Source organism: Hesperophylax consimilis, chromosome 9 (assembly GCF_061612785.1).
Source record: "Hesperophylax consimilis isolate HC1 chromosome 9, BYU_Hcon_1.0, whole genome shotgun sequence".
Taxonomy (NCBI): Eukaryota; Metazoa; Arthropoda; class Insecta; order Trichoptera; family Limnephilidae; genus Hesperophylax; species Hesperophylax consimilis.
Window position 1 is genome coordinate 17,135,631 of NC_142844.1, and position 26,829 is coordinate 17,162,459.

A 26,829-nucleotide genomic window follows, 5' to 3' on the forward strand; every position below is an offset into this window, starting at 1 on the left:
TGTTTCGGAGAATCTGAACAATTCATCAAATTTCAACGTTCATTTTCAAGTTCTGTGAAAGATTTTTCAAGTTGTGTTTTTATTTCAGTTTTGTCAAGCAACTAGCCTACAATGATATAAAAACAGAACTTGAATAAATCTTTCACAGAACCCGAAAATGAACGTTGAAATTTGATGAATTGTTCAAATTCTCCGAAACAACCCGTCCTAAATGTCTATTCTTACTTGAAAGTAGTTTTTTCTGTGTATTCGATGGCGTAGGTTTTGGTGTATCGGGATCCTAGGCTATAAATATTAGGTTGTATTGTATTGATTACAATTAAAATAAACTTTACAATATATTTTTTTGACGAGACATTTTTTTCCTTATTACATATTAGATAAAGAAGATACAATTATTCCCTTTTGCCTGAAAACAGCTTTTAAAGGTAGAAATTTCAAAAAAGTTATTTTTTTTTACTTTTTGTACAATGTATAATATCTTTTCGTTAGTTAGTTAGTATACTTTACTCCGGACACCTTATGATAATATGTCCTAGAATATTTGATTTTTTGTTTCAACAAATAATGTTCTCGAATTGAGAGTACTGGAACTTGAGCTTTTCAAAGCGTATCATTTTTGATTTACAAATAATCTTCAATAGGAATACAGAGCGGTATAACCCATGCAAAACAGGTTTATGGATGAGGGTAGTGAAAATGTATTTAATAAATCAATTTGAACTATTATTCATTTGGGTGTAAATGGATTCTTCGTTTGGTTTGGTTCCTGCTCACAAGCAACATGAAGAAACTTGATAATGAGTTTGGGTTTATGCCACAACAAAGCATTCGTCAGTGTTACAATTATAGACGTGGTTGAATCGATGACAGTACAAAAATACATTGGATTGTAAAAGATTATAACGACTTTATGATTATTGTTATAACCTATATAATATTTTTAATCTTCAAAATCTATTCCGATTTAAAAATGACGCCCTTTGAAATAAAAGAATTGTTTTATTTATCACTCACAGCTAAAAATAGTTCACAAAAACAAAACACGGTAAGAGAAGTTAAAATTTTTGGTTGCATGTATTTTTGGATGATAAAACTGAAAAAAAACCTAATTTTTTTAAAGTTTTAGATCTCAACAACAGCGACATCTATGAAATCGGTTGGGTGTCGAACAAAATGACGCGTGAATTTTTATTATAAAGATAACAATTTAATTAAAAATAATTATTTTTACATAATAACAGTAATCAAGTACTTATAAGCGATAAAAAGTATGTAATAATCATTTTGTATCCTTCCAGTACCCTACATCGCACTTTTTGAAATGTTTTACATGTTTACATAAAAGTGTACTTATTTGTTGGTACTTACGTGCAAGTGATGGCCTGAAGTGGATGGCCCTCTCGAAGCTCTGGATAGCTTCCTCGTATTGCCTCTTTCCCTGCAGAAGCACGCCCCTGTCGAGAAAGAAATAATATGACACATTAATCAATTGCTACATTTTGATTCGGGTCGGAAAGCATCATTGAGCGAAGTAATGAATCATCAATAACAATAAGATGGGGAGTGAGATAGACGAAGCCTCCTGGAATAAATGTAAGTGCTAAATAATGTAGGGATGACGGGAAGGAATTGCGTCATATTTTATTATTTCACTCTTTATTATTTCATATTCTCTTATTATGTTAGAAAAATTGGTTTCATCGATTTATTATTATTGGATACATTGACCAATTATTTTGTTGATTTTTTACAAGATCTTATTCATTTGGCCATAAATACGTTAGATAATTAATGTTGTGTACATTTTTGACGTATTTCTTATTTATAACTGTTTAAACTATAACCAATGCAAGCACATAAACATATAATGCATTATTGTATTAATCTAAAACATTGTGTTTGTTTATTATAAAAAACAAGAAATTCAATATAAACTTTGGGTATTTTCCCAAATAAAATGTTTTGTCAATCTTTATCATTGTTTGAGATGTAAATCGTTAACAGATTCAAGGCTTGGTCAACCAAGGAGCTAGGATATTGTGAACACGCCAGATGTATCCATTAATGTTGAACGAATGTCATTAAATAGGCATTCAACCAAATATAAAATAAGAAGTGCGATGTAGGCGTGTTTCGTGATCAAAAAGTTGAGCCGATTGCACGTCAATTTCAAATTCCCAACCCTTCAGGCTTTTCAATATTTTACACAGTTTGTATGTAATATTTTCGATGTATTTCAAATGTTCTAGGTATGTGGTTGAGTTAGCATCGCGTCTGGGTCCCATCCAGGCATAGTGTATTCAATGTTTCGGCTGGCTAAGTCCTCCATCACAACGCATGCAACATTTTCAACTTACTGTATGGTAGCAGGAGATTTTAGAATATTGTCAGGTTATTTGTAACCTGGCAATTTTGGGCTTTCTGTTAATTTTTGTTAACCAAATACTGCTTTAACAACCAGATTAAATTATCTTTCCGGTGTAAGCATTAACACAACAAATTGTATATAATTTAAATTTGAATATCAAACTTGAGAAATATTTATTGAACTTGATATTGTAAGAACACCTGCCTTTTGTTTAAAAAATTCGTGAAAAAACTTTTCATCTTGTTTATACGATAAAAAAATAAGTTTTAACCAGTAAACGGCGCGAAATAGGAATTATTCACTTGGGCTATTTTTATAATCAGTTTATCAGTATGTATAATTGAAATAAACCGAGAATAAGTATTATTTTTATTTCTAACGTCTAAAAATTACAGCATGATAGAAAAAAAAGTTTTTTTATGAAATATGGACGCCCAACGTGACCTTAAGACGTTCAAGGGGTTAATTTATTCGGTCTATCAGTAGGTACAAATTGAAACTACTTTGCAGATATTTCTATTTGAAGGTGTGTGTTTATTATCTATTAAGTGCACTACACGGGTAAGATGTATGGATACATATTTCAGTAGTTAAGTTAAATCGGTTTATTAAAGGGTGTGCGAATATTTTTCCTAAATATGAGATAAATACGGTTGCCTGGATAGACAGAGAAGCACTCATATCAATCCTGACAAAAAATCCATGATTCATCTACAATCATACAACCTCTATTATTTTTCAGATACGTTTCATGACTTGACTAATGACTAACCTCAGATATTAATTCAATACTAAGTGTCTTCTTTATACAAATTATTAGCATTATGAATAGTAAACGAGTAGAAAAGATAAATAATAAAGCTATTTTTAACTTATCTACACTGAAAAGAACGAATGGTAAAAACACTAGAAAGGTATTTATTCGATCGAACACTTCATTAATAATTTACGGGCCATATTGAAGGCGGAACGTATTCTTAGTAAAGCAAGAAACAATAAGGTAATTTAAGGGCTTATTAAAATTTAATATTCTCAAAATACAAAACAGGAAAGATCTAATCCTGTATTTTTGTTTTACCAAACAAAGCGATGAATATTATACGAGTTCACAGCAAATAATCAAATATTCAAATAAACAGGAAACAGGTAGATAAGATATGAGCCAAACGTTTGATACACAAAGGTAGACAAAACAGGAGCCAAACATTGAATACACAAAAGAAAACAGAACAGAAGCCAAGAATACACAATAGTAGACAGGACAGGAGCCAAACATTGAATACATAAAAGTAGACAGGACAGAACCCAAACTTTAAATACATAAATGAAGACAAGAAAGAAGTCAAACATTGAATAGACAAAAGTAGACAGAACAGGACTCAAACATTGAATACACAAAGGACTTCGATGAATTTTTATTGTAGTGAGCTGTTTAATATGACGATCGATGGTTCAATACAAACGCCGGCACAACGCACTGAGCCGCTCATAACTAACAAACAAATAAAGTGTCTAAAATCAGCAGTGACTAAATACTGTATTCGGGCTTTTCCATCAATGTTCAAATATTTAGTACATACTTGCTAGATTTTTTGAGATTTATGTTTGTTTATCTATGTGAGATTTTTTTGCTATTTATAAAAAATATATCTTAATTGGATTCTACAATTTCATTTAATTTAAGGAGATAACTAATAAGTTCTTAAAATTTAATTATTTTTTTATGTTTTTCTTAGTGTTTAATTTTTTTTCTAGTGATGTAAGTAACGAAAAATTTTTATTTCTTTAAACATGTTCCACAAAATAAAATAACACAAAATTAAGAAAAGTTAAAACTAAAATTTACAAACCCTTCACACGTCGCAGAGTTTTTTTTAAATGCACATTGGAAAGCGTTTGTAGGTTCTCCTATAAAACAATAATACTACCGAGAGCTAAAATTTTCCACAAAATTCTTGTTCATAGCAAAATTGTTTGATTTCACATGACACCATGTGCGTATTTAAATGCCCCTACCAAAAAACTTTAATTGAAGGAAAATTTATTGCAATGAAAGAAATTACATTTTTCAGTCTGTTAAATTTTAATCTTGCCGAACGGCGATCAACTGACGCCAGTTCTTGGGATTTTATGAACTTACATACACGACGTTAGTAAATAAGGGAGGTTTTTAATTTGAAAAACAGCCATTTATGATCGTATTTTACAAAGGTTTTATTTTTACTTCACATTTTTGAAACATGATGATGATGATTCAAGTATGGCCGAAATATTACTTTTTACATTGTACTTACAAATACTGCTCTCACTCTAGCATTTCTTTTCAATTATAAAAATACGTGTTTTTGTTGACTTACATAATTCAAACCAACTGTACAATTTTCTCCCTTATTTTGCCAATCAAAGTATAAACATCATACGATGAATTTTGAAAATTGTCTTTTTTAACGGTCCAAATGAAAATAATAAGATAAAGAAAATATCGATTTACTCTTCATAATTTCTGATAGCTTTCCCATCATCTTTGCTTGGAAAGCCGTTTCATTTCTTTATTACAGAGTAAACAGAGTTAAAGAGGATAAAGTTGTTAGTCCCAAGGAAGTTATTTTCACGATATAGCTACAAACTGACCGACACGCAAACCCAAACAAATTTCATAAATACAGCGTAAGGAAAATTCTACCAGTTGAATGTCGCAACAGAATATGAATATTCTCATAATGTTGAATCCCAAAAAGAGAGTGAACTCAATAAAATGATCTCACCATACAGAATTTTTAAAAAGATTTCCGAACGTACAATAAAACCTTGTGATGTAAGGGTAGTAAGTTTTCCAGCTTATGTCTTCTTTTGCCAGCAGCCCTGAGGGTAGTTTTTACGGATGGGGGTGAAAAGGGTTTCTTTTTCCGGTTTATAAATAACCCAATCTCTACCCGAGGGAAGGAAAACTTTGCCATAGTAATAATTAACAATACATAAATGAAACCGTGAAGATTGATGCCCTCCACGTTTTACGCTGATTTTATTTTGTACTTGATATAATAATAAACACGTTGAAAGGTTAGATATATATTTTAATTTGTGTTACAAAGGTGAAGAGAAATATAACGGTTTTGATATTTATAAATTCGAAGTCGAAGCAGAAAAAATAGTTTTTTGTAAAAGCTCTCTTAGGTTAAGAAGTACTTATTAATAAGATGGCACTATTATATGAGATATTTATTGATTCCCCTGCCGGTAGACCTATCAGTCTTCGGCCCCTTAAATAGCGGCATAGTTTGTAGTTGTAGGCCCAATTAATTAGGTATCTGCTTCACTCAACCTCATGGCCAACGTCGGAAATACCCATCTCATACAGGACCCCACCCAGAGACAGCCTGGGTTCTCATTGCCTCGCAAAACCTGGTCCGCCATCAATAGGTTAAGGTGATCCCATAACCGCTGTGCCCACATGATGCACAAATGGGGCCTCAAAGAGTCGGCGATGTGTGAATGTGGTGCAATGCAGACCACCGAACATGTGGTCCACGAATGCCCGCTCCATTCATTCCCCGGCGGGATTGATGAAGTCTATATGGCGACGCCTGAGGACCTAGACTGGGTCACATACCTAGATGTCCCCCTCTGACCCCCCACCATACGAAAGAAGATTATATGAGATGTTTCTGTGACCAAATTTAATAGTGTACTATATTATCAAGAGGAAAAGCGATTAGAAAATGTGAAAGATCACTAATTAAAAAATATATATAAATATGTCTGACGTTCGGAGAAAATTTGTAATTTAAAAAAATATTTGACCAAATTTTTGAAAAACCTAATCCATGTATTTAAATTTTAAATAATTAATTACTTCATATTCAATTTTTTCTAAGAAATTAGCATCAAAATTTCAATTGTCGGTACTTACGAGCCATTTTACAGATATCATTATTGTATGGCATGGAAAATACGACTCGATTTTTTTAACCACTTAATCATATTTGTCCAGAAATGTAAATTTATTCCGAAATTTAATTGTCCGTACTATGAAATGGCCACTCTCAACTAGGCATTTGAGTCAGGAGCCCAGAAATATTATGCTTCCAACTGTTTGCGTCGAGCAAGCAAACGGTGCATAATTATGCTTGCATTATAACCCTGGAGAGGAGCTGCCAGCCTAACTTTACTTGATTGTAGTCAGAGTTTTCAATGGTCCCACCCTTTAGTTTAAATAGCTTTACAGCTAATAAAACCGTTCTTCGAAATGTTAATAAGTGTCAATAAAATGCTAACACTGAGTTTTAAGTGTGCTCCCCCGAATAGAATAGAATACCACAAAATAATTGTACAAGTTTTATCAATAACTAAAAAGTTAAAGTAGTAATTTCGAAATTGAGTTCCAATACCCATTTCGAATTCAAGGATTGTTTTTCAATGATTTTCAAGGATAACAAAACGATATTGAAGCGCTGTAAAATTGATTAATGTTTTTACATTACGAGTACCAAATCAGTGCGCGATTGAAAGTAAACTGAATTATTTTCTTGAATAACAAAATGTCTTTCTTTCTGTTTCATCTCGTTTTCCTAGTCAAGTCCGGGACATATTGCTACGACAAGGCGCTTTCGGGAATTTTCAACATGCTCTACTTCTATGGTCTCCGTTTATTGCAGGCAAAGTATATTCTCGTATAGCATCATTTTCTCTTCCCAGTTTTGTCTGGGGCTACCAATTGAACTCTACTTTAGGATTACCGATAGAATTCTGAAGCAGTAATTCCGTTTATATTATGAGCGCATTCGTAAGCTAGTTCATTTAGGATTTTTCTACAAAGAGAAGTGGTGACGTGACGCCTTCCGTGATCGAGGGGTAGGACATTTGACTAGCAAACCAGAGATATTTGGGTTCAAATCCCGGGGTGCTAAGGTAAATCTTATTTGACAAATTTGTATTATTTCGCAATTTACTCATTTAAAATATTATCGTTTATTTGCGGCAGGTTCCAGTTGGAAGATACTCTCAGTATCGCCCTGCTGTAAAACGACCATTTAGAATTGAAAAGTTTCCTGAGATGGCTTTGGCCTGTTTCTTGACCAGATCTGAAGAGCCAAGTACTTCTCCACCTTCCTCTTCCCCATCTTATTCACCCCTCTACTACCTTGAGTCTCTCAACATATCCCATTTGAGGATGCCATAGTCTTACATTCTGCAAAGGGTTGGGAGCAGTGGGACTTTTGTGCGGTTTCACATAAAATAAAATAGTAATTCGAAGATCGAGAATCTCATTTCAACAGTCTGGACACCATATTCTCATTCTCTGTTGTCATCCGAATATCCGTATAGAACGATAAATAAATATGTTTTCACTTTATTTTCACATCTGTTCACCTTATTTCATTAGAGAAAGTTTTTTATTATGAAGAAATTAAATACTGTAAAACAACCTTTAAAAAACCAAATACAACGATCAGAAAACACCATAATATTACAAGCCGTTTTGCTGAAAAGATTATTATTTAATTATTTTTTTTTGTTACTTCGGCTTAAATTGATTAAAAACCAACAAACGAGTACCGCAGTAAATCTTATAAACCAATAAATACTGATTAGAGATAAATACATACAGGCAATCTGAGGTTAATGTAACGTAAATTCTCGTGACAATCAAAGCGGCTTTGAAAAGCAATAATACAATAATATGTACTCATTAGGAGTAGGTACAAACCAATACTTGAAGTGTTTATAGAGAATTCTAATTGAAGCCTCATACGAAATGAAAATCTAATCTAACGGCATGTGTTGTTAACACCCTATTAAGGAAAGATTCGACAATTGGATAAACGATAATGGACATTAAATAGGAATATATCGGTTCATACCAAGAACTTATCTTTCAGATATCAAAGCAATTGTTTCTAACCACGCACAAACCGAAAACTTACATCGTATTAAGGAATAGATGTATTTAAGGAATTGAAATGTTCTCATTTTCAGACAAATTATCTGATTCTGGGAAATATAATTTGAAACTCTCGTTTCACTCCAAATGGAAAATTTTAATTTTTAAATGAATATCGTCTTGATTTCTTAGCGCCCGATTTAGCCAGGGATGTTTAAATAGCCCCAAATTACAAGGGCATTCTACCATTAGAGTAATAAAATTGATTTGATACTCGGCGTATTTTTACCTCAAGAATTGTGCTCATATATTGCCTAAATGTATATAAAAAAAGATGCACTAGCCTGAAAGTGATGTCTTTCTGCAAATAGCAAGGCTCGTAAACATCCAGATCAATCCTTGGCACAAAAAGCACCATTCGCAAATACATTATGTTTATTGAAAGAAAAGTGGAAACTCGACCCAACGGAAGCAAAATTCACAGTGAATAAGCAGGTTTTAAAAATGCATGTGACAACAATAAATTTGAATTTTTGTCTAATTGGTCATTGTCATACCATCAAGTATGCTTTTCAATAAACACCAAATATTTAAGTCCATTGACCTTCCTCTTTTTTTAAAAGTCAAGTACAAATTTTTATCAACTTGGAAATAAAATTATAGGTAGATTTGTATACAAATCAAATCCACGCCGCCCTCCCGCCTGCTCACCCGTAACAATCAACTTTATATAAGAGATAAACAAACAAAAAAATACTCACCTAGTCAGTAATAGGCTAGTCACTAAATATTTTTGAAAAAGGAACAATCATTTATTTTCTAAGTTCATCTAAAAGCAATCAATTAACCATAATAATATTTAACCGTGAAATGATTTAGAGATCAACTATTTCCCTGCCATGACTAATGTAAATCATTAAATACTTAAATGGAACTAAAGAAGATAAATTAAAAAATGTTCTATGTTTCTTAAAGTAGATCAAATTCCACTCGAAAAACCAAATAAAATAATACATTAACTTAGTGAAAACCTCATAGTATCAAGGTATATAATGATTTTTAAAAGAATTTGAAATGACAGGTTGGAATCCTTCTTTAGTAAGGTAACAAAATAAGATTTATAATCTTAATTTAACACATCTTATGTAAGTTATTTTAAATGCCTTTATATTTACAAAATGCATAAAAGTTTTTCTTGTTTCTCGTAATAATTCTAATTTTCTTTTTCTTTTTTTTTTTTGGTTTTAGGTGAAATGCCTAAAACCAAAAAAAAAAAAAAAGAAAATTAGAGAAAAACTAACTAAAGGCAGTTTTTTCAGAATGTAAGTAAATGCTGACAAAACCAAAAAGATTACTTCCAACTAAAAATCCTTTATTGCTTCAAGCAGCCAGATATTCCACCCCAATACCACCCTTATCACCCCGCGTTGGTTTTCCTCCCCGCTTGTAAGTTCTAAGAGCCGAACTTCATTTGCCTTATCGTAACGGCATCGTGCGATTCACCAAAGGCTATATAACCGCATCCCTTATTCCATAAACTTTTACCTACACAGGTAATGTGTCAAACTCGGAGGAATAATTATCGGAATCGATTTGGTAGCTGTTAGTTCTACTATCAGATATCAGGTGGCAGGTTTAGTGCCAACTTGCGAGTTGTGAGTTTGAAAGACAATAAATTTGCAAGTTAATTTTGCGTTACCGATCGCAAAGATATTTCGGATTTCGAAAATTAATATCAAGTCAAAAATAAAGCACGCTGTTTTAATCTTGAGAGGTAACTTTTGACATTGCACGCTTTCTCTTCGAATATATATTTTAAACATATAATTTTGTCGTCTTATAAAATACGGTTTTAGAACTATCTTTACGATAAATATTATTTTTGACGCAATCGAAGCACCTTAGAAAATATAATATGATTAAGTCAATTTAAAGCAATGTGATCAATATTTAGCTAATCTGAGTAAGTAACTATATTTTGGGATTATATTATAACATCGTAGAAATACATATAAATATTCTAAATAAATGATTTTAATCAAAGTATTGGCGGCAATTATGAAGAGTGGCCTTTTTATGTATTACTACTTGTACGATTCTGATTTCAGTAGTTTTGGTAGGGCTCTTAAATCCTGAATTTAAAGTCTTTCGTTTTCATATTATTTTTCGCATGAAGAGACAAGCACTAAAATGCACTCATCAATTAACAAATATAAGATTGTCGAAGTTTGTAGTGGAAAATTGGTGCACTACTTAAAGGCTATGAATAAAATCAAACAGCACGTAAAATATTAGTCAGCGAACCCGCAGCCTGCAATTTATACCACCGATTCGTAATGCATAATAGAAAATACGGCAACTCGTTGCTGCTTGCAACTCTGACCTGGACGTTATTTAGATTACGGAGCGCTGGCTCCCTACCATGGCCAGCATTATAATTAGCGATAAGGCGCTGGCCTAGTGCTGACCCAGTAGCCCGGAATGGTCGCCAACTATTCACGTGGTAATCAGTTCATCATTACGGCACTTTTGAAAGCCATTAAAACTACTGAAATTATCTAAATCTGGAGAGCGGTTCGAAGTTTTTAAAGTGAGGTTAGACAACGATATTTATCTCATTCTCATTAGCATTATGACGGAACAGAATTACACCAATATATTTATTTACAATTTATTTGAACTTAAAAGATTAAGAGAATCAAATTGCAGAATATTTCATCGCACATCGCTGAAGCTATGCACATTTTATACCCTGATTGGTTTATTTCACCAAGGCGATAATAAAAGTATCTTCAGCTCTGGGTATCTTGTACAAAAGAATATAATAAAACCTTAAGGTGATTACAAAAATAATTAATAACTCGTAACGTAACTTTGATAAAATTAAAACAAATAATATAGGGCGTATGTGTTTTAAAACCATGATCATTATTATGTTTGTGGTCATCTGAATACGTAAGCGTAATGATTTAATAATATTGAGACTTTCCCATGGTTATGACAAGTAAAGTAAATGAACCGAAAGATGTGACACGAAAAACGGCAATACCCAAATCATTCAAACATTCGGTGTTATTATTATTATTTTACGGAGAACTTATCAAGGGCAATATTAGAATGTAGGACGATGTTACACGGTTAGATATTTTATTTCGGTAGTAGGATCATCTCAGTCGAAATAATAGGAGCTCAGAGTAAGAAGAATATTTTTCATAAACATGGATCCAAAGAGTAGACTATTAAAAATTTGCTTACCCCTGCGGTGAAATGGCAGTGGGTAGGAGAAGGAGATGGATAATAAAAAGGTGGGGAAGTATCTTGCCATTCAGTTGGGATACAGTAAATTTTTAATTGTGCCTATACTATAGATAACATGCGAGGATAGGTGATAGGGAAGGGAGAAAGTGGGAAACATGAGGGTTTACCGGGAACATGCTTAGTACGGGGCTTAACGTTAAGTGTAATTAATTGTTATTAATCATTTAACCATTGTTATTGAGGGGTTTGTGAAGATTACATTACATTACATAGTTAAGCTTTGTTATTGATAAGGTGGGATCATCATTGTACGGCGACTTAAATATTAATCCCTGCAGATGAATAATATTGCAATGAAGGAAAATGCATTTGATATACAAATGATTCCTGTATATATGGTGTTACATCCCTGACATACTTTAATCATTAATTCCTGACCTTATTTGGAATTAAAATGCCAATGTTATTTTGGTCTCAGGTCTATTTTACTCTCATTTTTTTCAAATTTTTATCAAATACAAACAATACTGGTCGCTCACTGGTCGCTCAGACCCACTTCCTTATCCTAACAACTGTCTTATTTCTTATGTCGTTTGTTGGAAAAAAAGGTCACCGGAGACCTAAATGCTTTTCATTTTTTTATTCCAAATTGCGTGAAAAATCCATTGGTTAAAATAAGTCACGTAAATATTTTAACAACCTGTATTTAAGATAGAGGTAAATAACAATTTCGATTCTTACGTACAATTATACAGGGAAACTACTTAGCAGTCAGAAAAAATGTATTATTTGAAATTACTATAAGTCCCTCAATAATAATCATAAATTAGTTGAACATGTTCTAACTAACACAATCGTATTATAAATCAAAAGGAGAATATAAACCCAGTTACACACACAGGTGGAGGAATACAATCATAATTACTATGTAAATCAGCCCATTTAGTAAGTTTCTCTTGTTAACCAGTACAAATAATCGCCATTGAGCAAGCCGCTATACAATTCCGAGGTAACCCAGAACACAGGACATAGGACAAACACATGCACGGGAGCTTCTACAATCTACAAGGCACAGGTTATGCCAAGTTTATTTCCTCATAGAACCAGAACAAGCAGAATCGCAACCAGAACTCGATGGGAGGTCGGCTACTGCGAGTTCACGTATTGGCGCGAGCAATAACGGGCACTAGTTTATCGAGCAAGTTTTCAAATTAAGATGTAAGATATCCCAAGAAATATCATTATTCTCTTGTAAACTATAGAGGATGCAAAGATCCTCGGAGATTGTGTAAAATTGGAACTCGATTGCACTGTGAATTGCACAGACGTAGACAATCTAAGAACCGTGGGAATTACTTCCAATTAGTAAGTTGCTGAATTTACAGGGAGCTGAAAGTACATGGAACGGATTGGAATAGAGAGTTTTAGAGTTTAACAAGATAGTATGGTGTTTCAACATGGGTGATTATTGCGAATTTCTGATACTAAATATGAATGAGTTATTCCAGAATTCATGTTGTTATTAAGCAAATTCTTGTATGTTTATACATAGTCATGACGTGTTGTTGGTACTTATTAGTTTCATGCCTACCATATCATGTCAAAATTGCCTGTCATGCCTATAATGTCAAAATTAATGTTAAATTGAAGCTGCAGCACATAATCAGAATTATCAAAAACATTAATTTTAAAAGTAGAAAGTAAGAACCTACCTAGCACGGTAACAGAACCAAGCGAGTTTTTACTTAGCGACAATTTATTATAGTTCTTGAAATGTAAAATCATTGCATGCTCGCTAAGCTCAAATCTTTTTTTAATATCCAAACGTGTAGTGCTCTAGGCTTGAATCGTATGAGAAAAGCGGTTGTGAATTGAATATTTTATGAATTGCAAAATACATGCCTTCCAACGAATTACTTTGGAAAAATTCATTACCATTTATTAGGGACAGATTGTTTAACAGAATTTGAGAAATTCATCAAATCGTAAGTTGATTTTCAAGTTCTGTGAAGGTTCTATTCAAGTTTGGTTATTATATTATTACTATCCAGCTGTTTCACAAAACTGAAATAATGTCATAACATAAATATAATCTTCAGAAACTTGAAAATCAACTTTGAAATTTGATGAATTGTTCAAATTCTGTGAAACAACCGGCCCTTAGTTTTTTTTAAAAAAAATTTTGTGATATTATTTGCAGAAAAATTAATTTCATGTCTAAAAAAATACACTCCACTATAGTAACAAATACAAAATCGCGTTTAAAATAAGTCGGGCTTGGAATAGTATACTTAATTTTTACCATTTAATTTTTTTTTTAAGGATGGATTGATTCACAGAATTAAAACAATTCATCAAATTTCAACTTTCATTTTCATGTTCTGTGAAAGAACGATTCAAGTTCCGTTAATATATTGTTATAGGCTTGTTGCTTGACAGAACTGAAATAATAACAGAACTTGACAATTTAATTTTAAATTTGAAGAATTTTTCAAATTCTCCGAAACGACCAGTCCTTAAAGTTCGAGTAAGATTTTTCATAGCTGAAATGCTTTTTTTACAAATTTTCTACATATAGCTTATAGCGCCCCTGAGATGATTTTTCATAAACACGAAGCTTTGCAAATGATCCCATTATTATCAAAGATATCTGCATACGTAATTAGTTTTAGCGATTGAACGAATCCAATGTAATAATTATTTTTAAATTATTTAATAATAAATTGAAACACGAAGGCAAACAAACACATTCAATTTTATTCCATCGAATAGGATTGTGCTTAAATATCTTCAATGTACAGAGTGTAACTTAAAGAAAATTGGAAAAAATGTTTCTTACGGTAGTGGGTTTACGATAGGCGATTTCCTAACTGCGGCGCTCATAGGAAGGTTTGGCGTAAACGGCACGCCTTACGACAGGAATAACAATGAACTTTTATCTGTTAAGCGTTGAGAAACGTCAGAAATACTTCGCAAACATGTTCCCAGTGCAATCAAATATTTATCACATATCTAAGTCTAATAAATGATTGATTCAATAACGATGGAACAGCAAGACTTACGACCGAGTAACTTTGGTTTAAACAGACAGCTCGGATATTTCTATCCGCCAGAAAGCAACTTTGGAACAAATAAAGTTTTATCCGTAATAAGATTACTATCTTATTTATTTCACTTTGATTGGTTCGGTTGCGTCGTATCTTAGAACTTACTCATGAGATGCGAACCTTGTTTTGAGTTTTAGAATCAAATACCAACCATGTTTTTCAGATTCCGATTGAAAATCAATCCAAGTTTTGAGTTTCTAGTTGAAATATTCATAATACAAGTCACTTTGGCGTTTGTAGATATTTTGAAAACTTATGAGAATTGTGTGGTCGAGATTTATTATTTTACCAAAAATTGAATCTACAAACGGGTCCTTCTTCTAGCGAGACAGAAATAGCAAAAACTATAACTCTTATCCATATAAATTAAAGAAATACAACATTAATTACAATAAAAAATAAGGTTTTTGATGTATGATGGATGAGTTTGAAAAAAACAAGGATTCATTTTTTTTCATTTCATTTAACATATATTTTGGAGAGAAAAAAATTTATCGGAAAATATAAAAAAACGTGCGTAACGGGATTATGATCTAAAAATGGTGTTCAAAAGACATTCTAAAAATGTTCACTGAGTAACAAATATAGGTACAGTTCCGTATTTTATCAAAGATTGAAAAGTTATAACTAGAATTCACTCTTACGATTTTCATCACAAATGTATTTACGAGCTGAATAGCTGAATGTTGAATGAATGATTCTTAATGAAACTACCGACCTATACTCATTTTAAAATTGAGATGTGATCCGTAAAAACGGCACCGAACATGATTAATCACAGCTTTTTCCCAGAATTTACAGAAAAGAACTTGAATATATTAGTATAAAGCTAGTTTCAAGCAAATCCAACGCTGAACTCTCCTCGTTCACATTTTTTTTTTGGTGCAAACAAAGCAATAATCTCTGCAAGTTACTGCATCAAATATCTTGGCAGTAGTAGATTGTCAGCTTCCATCCTATATTATCTCAGATGAAGCATTCCTCGAGAGCATCTTTCCTTTCTTAATATGGGAAAAGCAATCCGAGAACCCTGGTCCGGTGTCCCGGATTGAGCCATACACCAGCTGAATATAGAATAATATACAGTCCCCGGAAGTAGGTTGCCATCGGAAACGGATAGAGACCCTGATTAAATTTCTTATTCCGTTCCCTGCACCCTATTCGAATACGCGAAATGCAACTTGCGCTGCAAACGCGAAAGAAGATTATCTTTCAACGAGATTATGAAAGGATTTTACTGCACTGAATCTTGCATAATATTATTCCTTCGTTATAATTTATGCAGCTACCTACTTATGAAAATTCTATCATATCAATTTTATATTACATTTGCTTTTGAAAAGAGAAGTGTAGTCAGTTAATTGTTATAATACAGGGTTTTCCAATAAGAGTTATTATTTTGAATAGCCCACTATTTCAGTAGGTGTTACTTTTGAAGTTGTCATTTTTTAACATTTGACAAGTAAAAACTATGCCATTAATAAAAATGGAACAATACACGCTTCGACAACGCATTGAAATTATTAAAATTCACTTGAGTGAATCAAATGCAAATCATCTTGAGTGACGAGGCCCATTTCCACCTCGATGGCTTCGTTAACAAGCAAAATTGTCTCATCTGGGGCTCGGAAAACCCAAGAATTATTGTGGAAAAGCCTCTTTCTCTTCAACGTGTGACTGTTTGATGCGGTTCATGGTCTGGCGGAGTCATTGGGTCTTACTTTTTCGAAAATGAGGCTGGAGCAACAGTTACGGTGAATAGATTGCGCTATAGAGAGTTGATTAATGATTTTTTTATGGCCGGAATTGGATGGTATTGATTTGGACAGCGTTTACTTTCAACAAGACGGTGCTACGTGCTACACAAGCAACGAAACCATTGATCTTTTACGATTGAACATCAAAATAACACCTCTTATTGGAAAACCCTGTATATGGAGTATGTTGTATTCGTGTACTGAACTCATTCGCTAATTTTTTTATGTAAATACCACGCTCTTCAGAGTCAGCGGACTATGTCATCCTCAATTATTAGAAGTGATTGACACAGTGGGGTGGAATTGGGATGGGAGAAATTGAATGGGGGGAAGTACTTCACCATTCAGACCTGAAATAAAACAAAGCTTCAGGAATGTCAAGTAAGAATTTAGGTCTCTCACAGGGCAATAATACAAGGAATACCTTTCATTTCACAGAACGAAGGAGAATATATTATCCGGGAATTGAACCAACCATTTTCTCGATCTAGGACCAATTACAGTCACGCCATAAAGGACGTCTAATACGCGTAGTCTTTAATTATTGCAGTTGGATTCATTGCGCTTGATCACAGCGTTTAATATAACGAATATTGTTTATCTTATAATGAATCTTCAAAATTAATTACGTTTAAAAAATAATTGATCAACATTTTAAATACCCATAAGCCTCTACATACATTAATTTCTACTTGTAAGGCGTAAATAAATACCTACTAAAAATAAATTAGACATTTTATGAAAAAAGGAAAAAAAAATATTGTGCATTTGCGGCATGTTCATGTCGTTGATACTTTCTGTACACCCTGTGAAAGGAACCATTCAGAATCGAAAAGTCGTTTGAAATGGCTTTTAACCACATTTAAATAGTAAAGCACTTTCCCACCTTTCTCTTCTCCATCTCCTTCACTTCATCACTACATACCCCGATTGGAGATGCCATACAGTTCACTGGCTCTCTTGTTATAGACGTGTGAGAGCACTTCGAACTCTTGTGCGGTATTCATATTAAAAAAATAACATTGTATAGACTTCAGGCATGCAGAAACGCACATAACATACGTATGTATTTTTTATACTGCGTTCTACAAGATAAATGGATGTTTATTTTGTCAATCACCGAGATTTTTCCAAAGCAAAATCCATTTCGGAGGAAGGTCAAACAGTTTTATTGAATATCGAAGTAGCAGAAGAAAGCTGTGAGGACACGGTGACTTATTGTGCCTCTAAACCGAGCAAACAATGAGTCCATATTTTCCGTTTTCCTCATCGCTGTTTTCCTCCCCTCCGCCCTATTCCTCCTTTCTCATTTTTCTAACTTGATCTACTCTGGGGCCTGCTTCTGACACTTCATTAACGCGTGCCGGGCCACGTGGGAGAAGGAGACAACACGTCTGCGTGACAAAGGCCCGATCCAGCAAAGTGGGTCGCCCGAAAATTTTCATTATGTGGTCAAATAATAGGGTGGAAAATTTATTTCAAGTATTTTATTTGTCGTTTTAAGCGTATTCGAAAGCAATTACGCATTCGAAAACTGAATGAGCTCTTTAAGTGTTGACTGATTTCTGTAGTTCGAAAATATATTTTGGGGAGCGGTATGATCTTTATGAATAACTACAAAGGTCAAAGGTTTGGAAAACTTCACAGTAGAAATCAGGAAAATTATTATACATGAATTAACACGACAGTAAAAGAAAATATTTAGATTCCTTCAATCTTAAAAAAAAAAGTATAGACATTTTCCCTTAATATAAAGTATTCTGAAAGGAAGTTAATCAGTACAGCTTTGAATGGCTTTTTTAAAATTATTTATAATGGTTGAGGAATTATACATATTTTGCGTTCTAACTATTATAATAAAATATTATCATGTTATCTCACAGCTATGTTAGATACATTAAAAATATTTAAAAAAAAACCTCATTAAAGGTCATTATAATTTATTTTTTTTAAATATGTTCAAAATTATAGATAAGAGTGAATAGTTTGTTTGTAAAATGTATTTATTTGTTTCTATATCTTTAGGCTATATTATGTAAATTAATATGCCCACACGGCTTATGCTTCTTTTACCGCCCTCAGACTTTACTGTATTAGTATCATTGAAGTTTTATATTTATTTGAGACGTGGAAAATGGATACCACTTCAATACCTTCAATTGACCTCTAAGACCCTAACTAAAACGCGTTCTAATAGTGAAGCACGTTTTGACGAGATGATAGTACGCAATGGCCCCTCTAATTATACAGCTGTATTTGATAAGTGTATACTTGTATTAGATTAGTGTATACTTTATTATGTTGTCTCGTACAGTGTTTGTATTTTTTGCATTAAACCCAGACAGGTCACAGGAGGGTCTTTTTTAAGGAAAGGAATGAGAGAAAGTTCTGGGAAGGTAAAAGGTGTGAGTGTTTGATAAGGAATCTATGGAGCAGTGTCTCCAGGAGTGATAGACATATGAATATAATCTCCTCAAACCAGCCTCTCCCGATCTGGCACGTCACGCAGCTGGTGGGCAAGCACATCGTACCCAAACCCGTCTCCCAAATAAAAACGCGTACTTGTGTTGTTTTATATTTTTTTTAAAGAAAGACAAACACTCCCGGATTACGAATATTATTATTGAATATGATCTGGATGGGACTCAAACGCGATGCCAACTCATCAACTGACCGGTCATTATAATGTTGTGTTCGTGTGAATAAGTCTATATTGTATTGTGTAGTGTTGTTTTTATCTTAACCACATTTTATCTCAAGTTTCATTCGTACAATTATCTAATTTTCATTCAATTTATTTCTTGGCATATCTATGCCAAGAAAATCTTTTCGTGGATTTATCTGGGTTATAATAGAGGACTTTTTTATGACTTTGTTCTATTTTATTTGTAATTCATTTATTTTAATTTTTGTATGTAATGAATATTTTTTATCATAATTAAGTGGGATTGGATTAAGCTAGAGTATAAGCTCCTCTTTACTTGTGTTGGTAGAAAATGAGCCCTTTTACCAAATACACCAATTAGTGGAATGATTTTTTCTTTTAGTTTTTCTATGTGCTGTTTAAAGATCATATGTTTGTTACTATAATACGGCCTTAGAGATAGTAGATAATTGGATCAGTTGAGTTGTGAATCATATTAAAAAAATTATGGCAAGATTTTCAGAATGTCTTGTTTCTAGACTAAATCTATTCGTTTTCTAAAATAAGCCTACATGGAATATGCATCTCGGATAAGTTACATGCGTCCGCATATTGACATAACTGAGATTTTTTATTGATTTGTTCAGCATATTTATAAATTAAAATTGATGTAGAGTACATACAGCGCTAGCATACTGTCTTGTGCTGAACAGAATTAATGCAATAAAAATGGCCTTATAACACTGCTAATTAAATAAATATTTTTTCAATTTGTTTTTTTTTTTCATAGAATCTGTTTAATCAGCAAATATCCAATTAAAGAAAGACACACTTAGTTCATCCTTATTCCAAATCCTAAACTGATACAGAAGTTTAGCTATGGAGAGAAATTGTAAAAAAGGCTTCGATAAGCATTTTAAGCACGGAGCAGTTAAACAAGACCTAAACTTGTCCCCATGAAATTGAGTCTTGGTACTTCTGTGACTTTAATTAAAATTGAGAACGGTGCTGCGAGAGCTGACATTATAAATTATATAACATTTAATTAAAAGGCATAAATCTATCTATTTACACGTACGTATAATGTGTCGTGTTGTATTTTATTGTTGTTTCTTCATACATACGTATATTATCCAAATTCAGGCGGAGTGTAATGAAATTTTAGGCAGCTGAAAAATGTTTAAGCACGCTGATTAAAACAGCTACGAAATTTCATTAAATTTTGTATGTAGGTATTTAAAACATTAATTAAGTTGACTTTTGTTGGCAAACCGAAAAAAAATTAAAGAGTTAGTTCAATATTTACTATTCTGTAGACGAATTACACAAACACAATTTTTTTGTAAGTGAATTTAATTATTTAATTTCTATAACAAAAGTAAGATCCTTTTAATACTAGCACACATTCTTTTCAAAAGGATTTCATTTCTTCCGGCTTTTGACATGACCTGCCTCATGAACTTGATTAATCTGACAGTTGAATGACTTCCTGAGACATAACTCCTTCCATCCCCTTGGGTTTCATAATTTCTGCTGACACAAGAAGAACATGAGTATTGTTAATTTGTTAATAATATATTCAAGTTAAAAACGGGATTGCAGGCCTTTAACTTTATATTTTGAATACTTTATTAGGATATCAAAACACATTTTAGTACATGTATTCCAACATAAATATTTTTAATTGATTAACAATAGTCATTTTTCTCAGTGCGTCTCCCCAAATTACACAGAAAAAATCGTACCTTTAAAATTACCTGCACATATTGCGTGACTTATTTGAAGGTTTTAATTTAATGGCTAAACACAAAATGATTCAACTTTATTGTTTTTAATATTTTGAAACGAAACATTTTGGAGTTCCACGTTTCATCCAGATCAACTTAAGCTTTTCTCATTTCTATTGCTTTTATTCTCGTTGTTCAATAGGTTGTTGGTGCGAAATACAAAAATCACATTCACACAGTCCTAAATCTTAGTTATCAAGTCATATGCTAGAAATCTAGAATTTAATTTACATTTGTATATAATACAACCCGGTAAAATGTTTGTTTCTTACTTTTCGTGCTTAACTTCAAATGCAAACAACTCTCTCGCTCACAAGCATTTGTCACGGAAGCATTGTATACCGCCTTCATAGAAAAAAAGAACTCCACTGAAAAGTATGACCCTTGAAGAACCCTAAACATGTGAGACTTAATTCATCAGAACATATTTTAAAGACCGTTATGTGTTGCACAAAAATCCTATCCTTCTTTTGTTCACCCTGGAATATATAACAGACGAGTAAGAAAATACGTGAATATTCAAGAATCAACACGCTCTGCGACTGAAAACTGAAAAGAATTATTGTATTGTACAATGCCAAAAAAACATCGCTTCTTACACCTACATGTATCGGTATATAGACTAATGCTCGCCAGTAAAGGTTTGTCGTCCGCGAAGAAAAAGCTGTTCCGTACATACTGCTTGAGCCAGTAATTTGCAAACTCTGGGTCAGATTCACACAGAGTATGGTAAAATCATGCGTACAGTGTTTGGCCTCCCCTGGCAAAGCAGCGTCTCGCAGATGTTTGTGGAGGGAATGGAACATGGGTTCGCTGCTTTGATGCTTCACAGAGTAGCCAAAACAAGTCTTCATTTCTGGAAATTTATTACACGTCATCATGTAATTTTATGTGTCATTTCTATATTTTTTTTATATTAATCTTAAATTGGAGTCTTTTCCTTTTTTATGGCAGACATAATATTGCTTACCGAGCTCTGTTCCGCTGAATTAAACAATAAATACAAAATAAAGCCCATACAGAATGTTGATTTGCCAAAAAAATACGTGGTATACCTAAGTAATAAATGGCTGCTTTGATCACAAGCACGCCAGCTACTAATAATTTACCTGTAGTAAATGTACTTCAAAATGAAATTATCAAATCTGGGTGTGGTATCATTTTCCATAGTTCAAGTGAGAGCTTTCTTTCCCTATAATTTTGCAACATTACTTTTACCATAAACATTGAAATTGCTGTCATTATAAATGACGATATCGTGTAAGTGATTGAAAAATTAATTACGAATTAGGTAAAATTCTATTAGAATTTTCTTTTATATATTCAATAATTTAATTTTTCAATTTATAAAATTACTTTATTTATAAAAACTATGTTTGATAATACCTTCAGAAAGCGAAACAGCTATCACGCATAGTAACAATATTAATAATTAGAAAACATAACTTGTTTGTAAAAAAATTGTATCTTTATAAATTGAATAAAAATAACATTGACTACATAAAATAAGTACTTTAAATAATTAATTTCATTTTGATTTCATAGTGATATTTTTATTTTAACATTTTCGAATAAGGCCGAGTTATTCAAGATTATTTTTTAATAATGTAAAATTATAATACTATGAGATCGTACATAGCATTAAATTTTTGATTAAATACATACTTTCAAATTTTATTGATTCAACAAATGTGAAAATTACATTTAACTAACTTAATATTATTATAATTACACCCCATAGTGCATATGCACGAATGAGGAATATCAAAATTAAAATTATCGCCAAGTTTTTGTGCCAGCTTTGGTAACTTTATGGGGTATGATAATTTCACTATCAAACTAACTTCGTTAGTATTCTGTGTTTTAGACCGAAAATATATATTTTTTTTTGTGAATACAATAACTCGTTACTAAAGATCTCTCACTTTAATTGCTACTTACTTTGGTAGGAAAACGCAATCCTGTTTTCAATGTTTCGGCATGCGGATTTTTGATAAAAATTATCCACTTTACATATAATTACTGCATTTAAAAACTTTTTTTTTTTAAATTAGACTAAGTACTGAATTCAATGGTATACTAACAACCTCGCAAGAAGGGTGAAAAATAAACATAAATCCTTTATTCAGTGAGAGTCTTTGATTAAAATTGTTTGTAAGTGATCGTTTTTACTTACTACAAATAACATTAAATCCTAGAACTACCGAATGAAAAAGAAAATAACCACCTTATTAAAAGAGAGAAACAATGAAAACGAATGCACTTATTTGAGCGAGCTTGAGGAAACTTTTTTTTGTTAGTTGTCGTGAATTTACCCCAAAAGATGATACATTGCGGAGTGGTTGGTTGGTTGGCTTGGTACTAGGAAATGTTTTAAATAGACTGGCATGTTTGGGAGACATTAGAGATAAAGCCGATTAAGTATTCACACCGCGGTTGGCTCTATATCCAATACAGGAGCGTGAACTAAGCTAGTTTTATCGGTCATAAAGTGGATTCGTTTCACTTTAAACTCCCTGAAATGCCCACTTCACACCTTTTGTTTGGTGCTAGTTGGTTTATCATGCCATTCAATTGATGGAGTTGCGCTTCATTTTGATTATTTTACGGGGCATTTAGAATCACGGAACTACAACTTACTGTACCAGATTCATTGTCATGATTACCTTGGATTTTATTATCATAAGTGATTTCAGCACTGATTAAAATCTCTTTGAAAACAAACGAAACTTTTATTTTTTAAATATATCTAGTCCGTCTTTTTAAAAAGGTGCCGACAATTATAGATACATATTTAAATTTGGACGGTATAATTATTTAAAACATTAATTGAAAGAATAATTGATAATCATTATATTCTTTGCATTGTGGAATATTATATATATGTGGTTTCTTTTTACGACGATGATTACAGTCAAAATTTTTGCTAAGCATTTCTCTAATCGTAAAATAATATTTTCTGCTTTTGATGTAGGTAATGTGCAATAAAATAATCTTAATAGTAAAGACATATAACGTACATTTGACGAATAATTATAATTTAGTTGTTTGGGTTTTAATATTACCAATACGAGTAATATCTGAATGGTTATAATTATTAAAAAATATTTAATGAGTGACAATTTCAATATAATACATGATTAAAGACGAAAATATTACTAACGACACATGTAACAGAACAAGTCAGAGAACATAAAAAGATAAAAACTAGGAATTGAACCCACGATCTCTTGTATTACCTTCTTCTTCAATGATATAATTGATAGGTATAACCTTTAAAAGAGTTTTAAAAATAGTGTTCCTGAATATTCATTTCTAAAAACTAGAACTGGTTTGTAACCTAGAAACTATCTAGGTTACAAAACAATTCATTGGAAATGATCATTAAAAATTAAAATTACATTACAAATATGGGAAAAATTAGTTAAGATGATATTGTTAATTCTGAATTTGAAATATGAGATCGACAAATAGGTACCTATAGTCAAGTGGTTAAGACGCTGTCCTGGACTAGAGTTCCTGGGTTCGATTCCTAGTTGTGACCATTATCTTATTTTCTGTGTCTTGTCGTGTTTCGTTTAATTTTTTTAGTATTATGATTTACTTCATTAATTTATTTCATGATTCAATATATTACTAGCTGTCGTGTACCCGGCGTTTGCTCGACTTTTTTCTATTTTTATAAATATAATATGCATGTATCATATACATAAACCTTTCGGAAAAAAATATCCAAATAATTTTAAAAATTCTATCACTATCCGTTACGTAGTTTAGAATACCTAAGCGCACAAAAAAGATATTAAAAAAATTTATAATATAGAAATTTATTAAAATTATTATGTACCATCTACGCGCTATGCGGGAAGGGTGGGTTGCAGTACCCTCCCATCAATACGAGCGTATTTTTATAATTCTTTTTATAGATAATTTTATTTTATTTCGAAAATAGAAACATCGATAATACTGTGATGCCTTTCTGTAAAAAAATAATGAGGTAACATTTTGTTAGTATTCGGAGGCAAGAAAGCAGATATTTTATTATTTTAGTTGGCAGAGTATCAATTTCCCAGCATACGAGGACATGTTTGCCGAGTGTTCCAAGAGAGGTCATGAATCATAAAAAGGTCCTTCTCCGTCTCATCAAGCGTGGAGAGTATTGACAGCACGATTCGGGAATGTTTCGGAATATGGAATTGTCTTATAGTATGACCCTGATATTTAAAAAAAGATTGATTTCATCTCACTCTGATTAATGCAATTTTAAGCAGTGATTACTGAGGTTATTCGGGTTAAAAAAATCTTGATGACATTTTAGTCTCCGGTGACTTTTTTTTCAACAAAAAATGTAAGCAATCAATTTGACAGTTAGGGTCGGAGTGTGGGGTTAGGCGTTTACTCGCCTGAGGTAACATTTAGACATTTCTGTTTTTAATTTCAACCAACTACATGAAGCAAAGAACTGAGCTGTAGCTTTCGGAAAATATCCCATAAATGTAGGGTGCATACACTGCATACCTACACTAGTGGAGTTAGTTCTGGACGCCTTTAGTAAAATTTTGATTTATTTAAAATCTTAGTAGATTATTAGTCTTTGAGTGTCCAAAGTGTCCAGAAATAATGCCACCATTATATCCCGTGTTATAAAATAAGCAACTATTGGTAGAAATTCATTCACCGATGGAGCCATGTTTAGGACTGCAATGTGGACACTGCCACATTAGGAGGCATATATTTAGTAGCTGAGTGAAATAACCAATAGCTATAGGAAATACGTCGTCGATGAAAATATACAAACATAGTTTATGGTTCTAACGTCCCACGTTGATGGAAATTTATGTTGTGGATACAAGAGATTTTTTCATACACTAACCGACGACTAGTAAACTCGTAACATTAGAGATAACACAATTAACTTACGGCCTGAGTCATGGCCAATGTCAAACAGCGCCTGGCGCGAGTATAATTTTGGTGCCCCTTTTCAAAACCAGTAGACGCCTAGCTACACTGAAAACAATAATATTCAGATGATTTGTGTTTCAGTGTAACGCCGTTTTTATGAAATAATAATATCAAGGGCGATGTGTTAGGTATTATTACGAACGTTACTATTATTCGGCGCCCGGGGCGGACTGCTCCAATTGAGCCCACAAAGGGCCGGCCCTGGTCTGAGTTCTGAAGACCGCATATTGCAGATAAATATTTGTGAAAAGCCCTAGTCAGCGTATTATTAAATTAACTAGGCTGAAGTTCCTGTCATACCGTTAAGTAAAAACCTATATAGCAACAGTCTTCTTCAACTCCAAAAAGTCGGAAAACTTAAGTATTCAAGCCTTATTTGCCATCAAGAGATATTATTTAGAAATTCTAGTCTCCTCCGGACAGGCCATGTTTTTGAATAGTGAATTTGGAATGGTCCCGATGACGTATTTAATGGGCGCCATGGCAGCCCGACTCAATATTTCAGGCACGGTAGGCAATAATAAATTAAACGAGCCGCCGACAGTTCGAGGGCTTTCCGCACTTGTGGTCTGGCCGCTTCCCACTATGCGATAGACCTCCTGCAAAACAACAGCATGGTTGTAAACAATACGCTTTATTGTAATTATATGTGATCAATTATTTACTTAGCTACTCGTGTTTTTATTTTTTATCACAAGATTGTACATTCACAACTAATTCGTCATTCTACCGTGGTAGTGTGTAGACGTGTTTATAGAAAGACAATACATTATTAGAGAATTGTCACATTTATCTAAGTTTTGCCGGGAGCGAGGTGTTCCGCGAGGCGGTCACAAGCTTAACCCATTATGGACGTGCTGTCGATAATAGAAAACATAAAATTAGAAATTTCAAATATTTCTACGGTAAAGGACTCGAAAGCTAAAAATAATCTGGAATTAAATATAAAACTATTAGAAGAAAAATGGACTCAGGAAAAAATATCTTTTCAAAACGAGATTGTTTGTCTGCAGTCAAAACTAATTGAAAAATTAGAAAAAAAAATCGAGAATACGAGCTATT

At 32.6% G+C, this 26,829-nt stretch overlaps 1 protein-coding gene across 1 annotated transcript in view; it reads right to left on the reverse strand.

The window, feature by feature from the left end:
• Positions 1–26,829, reverse strand: part of LOC149420992 (protein O-mannosyl-transferase Tmtc2-like) — a 491,943-nt gene that overhangs the window by 65,325 nt on the left and 399,789 nt on the right. Inside the window, exon 6 of the mRNA XM_089635668.1 lies at positions 1,372–1,457. Within this exon, the coding sequence (XP_089491794.1) occupies positions 1,372–1,457 (86 nt within the window). The remainder of the gene's footprint in view (positions 1–1,371; positions 1,458–26,829) is intronic.